At 42.7% G+C, this 9,949-nt stretch overlaps 1 protein-coding gene across 1 annotated transcript in view; it reads right to left on the bottom strand.

The window, feature by feature from the left end:
• The window catches only part of LOC127002106 (uncharacterized), a 46,934-nt gene extending 42,681 nt beyond the window's left edge, over positions 1 to 4,253 (bottom strand). Inside the window, exon 1 of the mRNA XM_050867674.1 lies at positions 3,336 to 4,253. Coding sequence (XP_050723631.1) covers positions 3,336 to 3,696 — 361 coding nt within the window. The 5' untranslated portion in view covers positions 3,697 to 4,253. The remainder of the gene's footprint in view (positions 1 to 3,335) is intronic.
• Between the last annotated feature and the right edge of the window lie 5,696 nt (positions 4,254 to 9,949).

Raw genomic sequence — 9,949 nt, forward strand, 5'->3', positions numbered from 1 at the left:
CATATTTTTCTTTTTGTTTTTCATTTGTTATTTTGTCGACTGTCTTTTTATATGCTAAGAAATTTTTATCACCATTATTTTTTTCTCCTTCTCGTGAAGTAATATTCAAGAGACACACGTATCTATATAAATCTAGGTCTGTTTGTCTTCCTCCTCTCTTTATTTTCTCCTTTTATCTTATTTTCCCTTCCTATCTTATCACATCTATCTCTCTCTCTCACCTCCGTTTTTATGTTAATTCTAATGATAAAGAGAAATGCTGATAACTATTACTATCTCTCCGTCTCAATATCATCTTTTTTCTCTCGTTTCCTGCCTATCTATCTCTTTATCGCTTTGTTTTCTCTTTTTTTCCTCTTTTCCCTTCCTATCTTATCACATCTATATCTCTCACCTTCGTTTCCATGATAATACTACTGATAAAGACTACTGTTGGGAACTATTGCTATCTCATTCCGTCTCCATATCATTTTTCTCCTGTTTCCTGCCTATCTATCTCTTTCTCGCTTCCGTGTTTCCCTCTCACTTCTAAAGATAAAGATTTTGCTACTACACCGATCCATTGCGAATATGTACCGCTACGTCTCCCATCTGTCTTCCTGTCTTCTTTTACTTTCTTTCATTCTCTTGTTTTCAGTCAATCTCTTACTCGCTTCCGTCTCTCAATCCGTCAGTTTCCAAGATAAAGATTTCAGGTCTTAAGCGGTGTCTCTGTCTCACTCTATCTTCCTGTCTTACTATTTCCTTCTCTCTATCTTTCTCTTTCTTTTTTCTTCATTCTGGCTGTATCTTTCTCGCTTGTCTTTCTTCCTGTTCTAAAAAGGGGAAGGAAGATAATATTGTGCTCTCTCTCTCTCTCTCTCTCTCTCTCTCTCTCTCTCTCTCTCTCTCTCTCTCTCTCTCTCTCTCTCTCTCTCTCTCTCTCTCTCTCTTCTGGTATAATTGCGTTTTCATGTTTTTTTATTGCTTTTAACTCTGTCATTAATTAGGTTTCCCATTTATTCTCTTCGTTATCTTCTCTCTCTCTCTCTCTCTCTCTCTCTCTCTCTCTCTCTCTCTCTCTCTCTCTCTCTCTCTCTCTCTCTCTCTCTCTCTCTCTCTCTCTCTCTCTCTCTCTCTCTCTCTATTGCTTTTAACTCTATCATTAATTAGGTTTCCCATTTATTCTCTTCTCTCTCTCTCTCTCTCTCTCTCTCTCTCTCTCTCTCTCTCTCTCTCTCTCTCTCTCTCTCTCTCTCTCTCTCTCTCTCTCTCTCTCTCTCTCTCTCTCTCTCTCTCTCTCTCTCTCTGTGTGCGTGTTTGAGCTCAGGAAAGGGAAGGTGTGTATCGCTGTCTGCTCTTGCTTTCAGTGTTTGCCTAGCTTGTCACAGTCATGCACACACTCACACTCACACACACACACACACACACACACACACACACACACACACACACACACACACACACACACACACACACGTGGTAAAAGTTGCAGTTCTTTTTTTTTTTTTTTTTTGCATGTCTCGTACGGAATGAATGCACAATGAGAGAAAGAATTTGTTGAGATATTTAACTTACTGTCGACTTAAGAACTTGATTTTTTTTAATGATTTGATGAATGATGATGATGATGAACTACTACTACTACTACTACTACTACTACTACTACTACTACTGCTGCTACTTCTATTACTCCTACAAAAACTATTATTGCTACCTGGAAATTTCAACGCGAGAGTAAGTAGTGATCCTTCTCCCACTCTTTTTTCCCCTCCCATTTCTCTCTCTCTCTCTCTCTCTCTCTCTCTCTCTCTCTCTCTCTCTCTCTCTCTCTCTCTCTCTCTCTCTCTCTCTCTCTCTCTCTCTCTCTCTCTCTCTCTCATCATGCCCTCTTTCTCTCACTCGACAATACACTAACAGTTTATTTTTTATCTCTCCTTTTTTTATCTCCCAGTCCATCCACTCACTCAACTAGCCAGTCACCCACTCTCCCACCAGCTACATAATCCCGTTAACTGGGAGGGGCGGTGGGTGGGTGGGTTCACTGGTCTACATCTGTGCCCTAAGCCTTGCCCTCGTCCTCCTCCTTAACACTCTATTGATAATCTTCCTTTTTCATGTCTTTCTATATCTACTTTGATCCAAGCTTCGCCCTTCTCCTCCTTAACACTCTATTGATAATCTTCCTTTTTCTCGTCTTTATTATCTACTTTGCCCCAAGCTTCGCCCTCCTTCTCCTCCTCCTTAACACTCTATTGATAATCTTCCTTTTTCATGTCTTTTTATATCTACTTTGATCCAAGCTTCGCCCTCCTTCTCCTTAACACTCTATTGATAATCTTCCTTTTTCTCGTCTTTATTATCTACTTTGCCCCAAGCTTCGCCCTCCTCCTCCTCTTCCTCCTCCTTAACACTCTTTTGCTATTCTCCTTCCATTTTCTCACGTCTTTATTATCCTTCGCCCTCCATCTTCTCCTCTTTCTTGCTCTTCACCTTCTGTCTCCTTTCTCACGTCCTTATCTTCTTCACCTCAAAATACAGATAAACGTTTCCCTCCCTCTCCTCCTCTTAATACCTCCTCCTTCCTCTCGTATAATACCTTTCTTTTCTTTTTTTATCCATCAACGATATGGTTCGCCGTACAGCTTGCCATTTTTCGTCTCTCGCTCTTCCCTTTTCTCTCCCTTTTAACGCTATTATCTTTTCCCCGACTCAAAATACAGCTAACCATCTCTCCCTTCCTTTCCTCTCCTTTTCTTTACTTAACAAATTATGGTGTAGAATTACTCGTTTCTCGCTCTTCCCATTTCTTTTTTTTCTTTCTTACGTCTACACTTTCCTTCCCTTAACTTTTAGAAAACGGCATTACTGCTAAATATCCCTCTTTTCTTCTTATCTCAAATATTTTCATACAATCACCGCTTTTCTCCCTTATCTTCTTTTCCCCAGCCCACATGATCCTTTTCCTTTTCTTTCTTTCCCTTCCCAAACTCTGCCTCTGACAATGCCTAGGACTCCCTTTCCTGTCTTTCCTTTTCTCTCCCCCCCCCCCCCATAAACACGTCTTAGAACGCCTTTTCCTTCTTTTCTCCTTTTCCATTCTTCATCCCTCTTCTCGTCCTTATCCCTTCCTCTCACAACCATATCTTAAAACACCTTTCCTCGTCTCTCTTTTCCCCTCAACTTTCTTTTCCCCTCATTCATTCCTCCCCACACAAACACTTCTTTCTACTCATCTCCCTTTATCCCCTATCTCCCCTCTCTTCTTTCCCTTCCTCATCTCTCCTTCCCCCTATCCCTTCCCTCCACTCACACAAACACATGTCAAAAATCCCTCTCCTCTGTTCTCTCCTTACCTGAGTCCTCGCCCGCCGCGGATTTGAAGAGCACACACAGCCCGGTCTCGAAGTTGAGCGCCCTGCAGCGGGGGCTCTCACGGCAGTACTCAATGCACTCGCTGAGCCGCAGAGTGCCAACGCGGGAGTCAATGATCTCCTTGGACGACGAGTAAACGAAGCCGGTGATCAGCTCGAAACTCTCCCCCCCGCTGCAGGGACTCAAAGGGACATCGGCGGTATCGTCTCCCTGTCGTGTGGATGCCCCTGTTTTCCTACGTTTTGGCCGTCCACCCTGTCGCTCCCTTGGTCTCTGGGCTTCTACGGCAGCTACAAGGACCATGAGGGCTAGTGCCAGTTGAAGGAATCGTCTGGGGAGCATTGTGTGAGATAGGGAAGGGGCGTTTTAAGTGACTGAGTGTAGGAGGGAGGGTGTGTGTGTGTGTGACCGCGCGCCTTGACTTCCCGCAGCCGACTGAGCGAGGAAGGAAGGAAGAACCGAAGAAGTCAGCCAGCCAGTCCAGCCTAACCTAACCCAGCCCAGACTCTCCCGCCCCCTTCCTCCTCCTCCTTCTCGCCACTGACACACTTCCACACCTGTTTTTGACGTCATTCTTGCGGGAACTTGCGATCAGATACATCAACCGGCGTCGGCGCGCGCGTGCACACACGCACACACACTCCGTGGCGCAACTGGTTAGAGCGCTGCGCTGCCAGGATTCATGGCCTGTCAGGGCGGCGGTTCGAGCCCGCTCAGGCCGTATTCTTTCCGTTGACTAGGAGTGGTTACTGTCCCCCCTTGAACAAAGGCGATGGGGTATGTGCGGTCCCGGCAGTACCCATAGATCGACGATAAAGAACACTTGCTCATATCGGAAGGGAACCTGCTGGCGATTACGAGTCCAACACGTGATCAGGTCGTGGTGAATTACACACACACACACACACACACACACACACACTTAAGGAGTTAATGTATATATACAAAACACGGAATATTAGACAGATAAGAACAAATAAGTCAAGTAAACACACACACACACACACACACACACACACACACACGTTAAACATTTACACAAGATTACTGCTTTAGTAGGTATTATGAGTATATTTACCTGATTTTTTCCACACACACACACACACACACACATTCCGTGGTCTTGCTGGCGGCTGTCTTTCTGTTAACACACCTCCCAGCTAACCACACACACACACACACACACACACACACACACACACACACAGATGGGTAATGCGGCGTATAACAATGTTGGAATGACAAATATGAGTGTGTGTGTGTGTGTGTGTGTGTGTGTGTGTGTGTGTGAATATGCGGCTGTGTCCTACCAATATCGTCACCTACATAACACACACACACACACACACACACACACGAACGAAAAAAAAAAAGGAAAAAAAAATCCATTGAAAACCACTAGTGGCAAAATGGCTTACGGACAGCACACAAAGGCCTCTCGCATCCCTAGTTCGACCCCGCCATGTCTTATTACGGCCGCGTTGCCTTAAATACCCCATAGGTGGATTTCAGGCCCCTTCAAATGGTATCAGATCCCCTATAACAGGTTTTAAATCCCCTTCACTACAATTTTAAAGATCGCAAGTTTGATTTCTTTTGTCTTGCTGAAATACTGATGGTGACGATGATGAATACTGATGGTGGTGCTATAACTACTACTATTACTACTACTACCACTACAACTACTACTACTACTACTACTACTACTACTTCTACTACTGCTACTACTACAACTACTTCTACTACTACTACTACTGCCTCAAATTCTGTTAATATTACTGAAGCTCAATTGCAAATAATAATAATAATAATAATAATAATAATAATAATAATAATAATAATAATAAATAAATAAACACTAAATAAAAGAACAAAGAGAAGAAGAAAAAGATGAAGAAGAAGAAGAAGAAGAAAAAGATTAGCAACAATGAAGGCATCACTAAAAAAAAAAAAAAAAAAAAGAGGAAAAGAAAAAAAGAAGAGGAGGAGGAAGAGGAAGAAAAAGGAGTAACAGAAACAGGTAAAGATGTAACTAATAGGAATTTCTCATACCTCCCCCCCCCCCCCCTCTCTCTCTCTCTCTCTCTCTCTCTCTCTCTCTCTCTCTCTCTCTCTCTCTCTCTCTCTCTCTCTCTCTCTCTCTCTCTCTCTCTCTCTCTCTCTCTCTCAATTAGCACATACATGCCTCCTTTCCTTCCCGCGGCATCTTCACCCCTCCTCCTCTTCCTCTTCTTCCTCCTCCTCCTCCTCCACGTCCCGTTACTCTCTAGCGTCGCAGAAAACCGGTTTGCTTGGGAGGAGGAGGAGGAGGAGGAGGAGGAGGAGGAGGAGGACAATGACGGCGACGAATACGAAGACTAGGAAGAAGAAGAAAGGTTGAAAAAGAAGAAAAACAACAACAAAAACAAGAAGAAAAAAAGAAGGAAGAAAAAAAATATAAGAATGAAAAAGTGAGAAGAAAAAGAAAAGAAGAAAATGAAGAAGTGAGAACCAGAAAGATGAGAAGGACGCTAATAAAAAGGAAGACGATAATAAACATGGAGGAGGAGGAGGAAGAAGGAGGAGGAGGAGGAAGAAGGAGAAAAGGTAGCCCTGAATATAAGAAAAGAGTGGAAGATGTAACTTTTCCTCTCTCTCTCTCTCTCTCTCTCTCTCTCTCTCTCTCTCTCTCTCTCTCTCTCTCTCTCTCAACAACCACTGACAAGAATGAGGAAGGAACGGTAAACATGAGAACAGGCAGAGGTTTGTATTTCTAAGGTGTTGGCCAGACTTGGTAACATTGACATAGCTTAACATTGCATCCTTCACCAAGAAATAATGAATAAATAGATATACAAATACATAAACAAATAATGACTGTGCGTGTGTGTGTGCGTGTGTGTGTGTGTGTGTGTGTGTGTGTGTGAGAGAGAGAGAGAGAGAGAGAGAGAGAGAGTTACATAGATTTACATAGAAAATCAGACCACACAGACCCCATGGTCCAGACTTGGTGGTCTGTCCTTAAACCTAAGTGATTTTACATTAATCAGAAGACTCCAAAACGTTGCACTTCTACTCTAGTTGATATTAAGTTGAAGGAAGTGACGGTCGAGCTTATTTTTGAAGGAGTCAATCGTGTTACACTGGACCACTGATGATGGAAGCTTATTCCATTCTCGCACTACAACGTTGGTGAAGAAAAATTTTGTGCAGTCTGAATTTACTTGTCTACATCTGAGTTTTACGCCATTGTTCCTCGTGCGCAGACTATCATCGATCATAAACAATGTTGATCTGTCTACATTCGTGAAACCATTAAGTATTTTAAAACATTCGATCAGTTTTCCTCGGAGGCGACATTTCTCAAGAGAGAACATGTTAAGGGTAGAAAGCCTTTCTTCGTAGGATTTGTTGCGCAAGGAAGGGATCATTTTCGTTGCCCGACGCTGAACACCTTCTAATTTAGCAATATCCTTTGCATGGTGGGGGGACCAAACTGTACCGCATATTCCAAGTGGGGTCTGACTAAACTGTTGTAGAGCGGGAGTATTACATCTTTATTCTTGAATACAAAGTTTCTTTTAATGAAGCCCAACATTCTGTTCGCTTTATTTGCTGCATCGATGCATTGCTGTGAGAATTTGGGGTTTGACGCGATTTTGACCCCCAAGTCTTTGACGCATTGAACGCTTTTGAGTTTAACGCCGCGCATTTCGTATTCGAACTTCTTATTCCTCGTTCCAACTTGAAGGACCTGGCACTTGTCTACGTTAAAGGGCATCTCCCATCTATCCGACCAAGCTGAAATTTTGTGCAAATCCTCTTGGAGGCTTTGCCTGTCTTCGTCAGTGAGAACCGAGTTACCAATCTTTGTGTCGTCTGCAAATTTACTAATGCGGTTATTGAGTCCAACATCCACGTCGTTGATGTAAATAATGAAGAGCACTGGGCCAAGGACCGAGCCCTGAGGGACGCCACTAGTGACAGGCGCCCACTCTGAGTTAAATCCGTCAATCACTACTCTTTGTTGTCTGTTGCTCAACCAATTCGCGATCCATTGGTTTACTTGACCGTCAATACCTATTTGCTTTAATTTGTAAAGTAATTTATGATGCGGGACTTTATCAAACGCTTTCTGGAAATCAAGATAGACTACGTCCAGTGATTTGGTTACGTCATAAACAGAGAGAGAGAGAGAGAGAGAGAGAGAGAGAGAGAGAGAAACTATCCACCTCTGACATAGTATAAATCTGCATTCAGGAATTATATAACTTGTAAAACGACCCAAAAATAACGTTCTATATAAAATTTACTTCAGAATTTTCCACTACCTCCCCCCCTCCACCTACCCACACCCACACCCACATTTTTTTACAGTAATGGAGGCAGCTCAAGGGCAAAAAAATGTCAATCAATCAACCAATCGATCAGTAAGTAAGTATATAAGCCAGTTAAGCACTATATATATAATCTACATATCTCCTACAAGTTGACAATTTTAAGTCATTGCCGAGCTGACCGAAGATTCCCCACATGCTGTCCAGACCAATCAACCCAAAGACTTTCACACCTACCAATCATCAACAACAACAATGGCAAGAAACACTAAGAAGGTAAGAGAAAATGATACAGTAGAAGAAGAAGAAGAAGGAGAAGATGTACGACACTAAACACCTCATATGCCAATGCTCCCTAACAGCTTAAATGGTAAAAGAACATTCAAGTTACAAAAAAAAAAAAAAAAAATCACTAGGGCCGACATTCACCAGAGTCCCTAAAAAAAGTATCCTTATCATCTCAGCTACGAGTGCACTGGTGAAGGAATAAAACACACACACACACACATGCTTTATAAGACTGAGTAGTATGTCTGCATTTATTATTATCCTGTTCGACAATGGTAAGATTCAGTAGGTACGTTTTCTTTATCTTTCTGCGGCAACAATTGTAAGTTACGGTAAATGTTTTATTTTCCTTTTTCATTTCTATAGCAACTTTCTTTCTTTATAATTTCTGCTGCAACATGTCACCACCACCACCACCACCATTATCACCACACACAGCCACAGGAAAGGTCACCACACATCACATCACATCACTTTGTACTGAAATGCTCCTACAACCTGTCTGGGTATTTATCTGTCCAGTGCTTCCTCCCAGAGTTCCCTTTAACCCGGTAGCAGCAGGGATCATGTTTCTTAATGGTACCTCTAAGCGAGAAAAATGAAAAAAAATCATCACTCACACAAACCATTTCATAATATATGTCAAAGCATTTGTCATCATTTTATGTATCTTCTATTTTGGGAGGTTTATATCATGGCACAAATTTGGCCCGTCACTGCTATACGGTAAAGCCACAAATTTGGTCTGTCGCTGCTACTGGGTTAAGAGGTTGGCCTTGGCAGATGTGTCTCGAGTATTCCCTGTTCCTGCAAGCAATATCACTCTCTCTCTCTCTCTCTCTCTCTCTCTCTCTCTCTCTCTCTCTCTCTCAAACAAACTCACACACTCTCTCTCTCTCCAAACTCTCTCTCTCTCTCTCTCTCTCTCTCTCTCTCTCTCTCTCTCTCTCTCTCTCTCTCTCTCTCTCTCTCTCTCTCTCTCTCTCTCTCTCTCTCTCTCTCTCTCTCCATCGTATGTACTGATCCATCTTACTGTTTGTCTCCACCTGATGGCATTTCCCTTATTAATCTAGCTTTCATTTGATCTCCTCTCAAACTCATCCTCGTTCGCTCTCATCACATGTCCAAGCCATCTCAGAGTAGCCTGCCATGTTGCACCATCCAGTCACTCCTGCTGTTAAACCCACACAGAAACTCAACCACAAACATCACATACCAGCTATTTCTCTGCTAACCATCAAAACCATCACCACCACAATCACCATCACCACCACCATCACCTCAGTGCAACACAACACCTCAACAATGTGTCTTCTTGTGCTTGCAAAGTTCTATGTTTGTGTTGAAGCGCTCCCCACACACTTTACATTTGAACTCTCTCAGGTTAGCGTGTTGTTTCAAGTGGTTGTTGAAGGCCTGCCTCATTTTATAGGTCTTTCCACACTCTTGACAGCTGTGTTCAACAGCGTGAGACTTGACGTGACAGTAGTAAGCATTAGTCTTCTTAACATATGTCTTTCCACACACGTGGCATTCAGGGTTTCCTTCATTCAAATGTCCGATCATGTGACGGCTTAATCCCTGTTGGAAACGGAACTTCTTTCCACACTTCTGACACTCGTGAAGTATCTCACCTGTGTGTATAGCTGTGTGTATCATGAGCTTTCCATATGTGATAAATTCTTCCCCACATATTTCACATTTGTAATTTTTCACACGAGTATGACCAAATAGGTGTTCATCTAGGGCATGCTGATTTTTAGCCATGTGTCCGCACACTTCACACAGTTTTTTCCTATCAAGTTTCCTCTTACAAATGCGCAACTTGACATGTTTGTCGAATTTATGCTTCAGGAAGAATCCACACCCACACTCTTGGCATTCATACTGTTTTGGCAATGTGTGTGGCACGGTGGGGCTGGGGTTGTATCTTTTCCTTGAGTGGAGGTAGATGTGCATCATCAGGTCACTCTTCCACTCAAATCCTTCTC

This window comes from Eriocheir sinensis, chromosome 22 (assembly GCF_024679095.1).
Source record: "Eriocheir sinensis breed Jianghai 21 chromosome 22, ASM2467909v1, whole genome shotgun sequence".
In the NCBI taxonomy this organism is placed as follows: Eukaryota; Metazoa; Arthropoda; class Malacostraca; order Decapoda; family Varunidae; genus Eriocheir; species Eriocheir sinensis.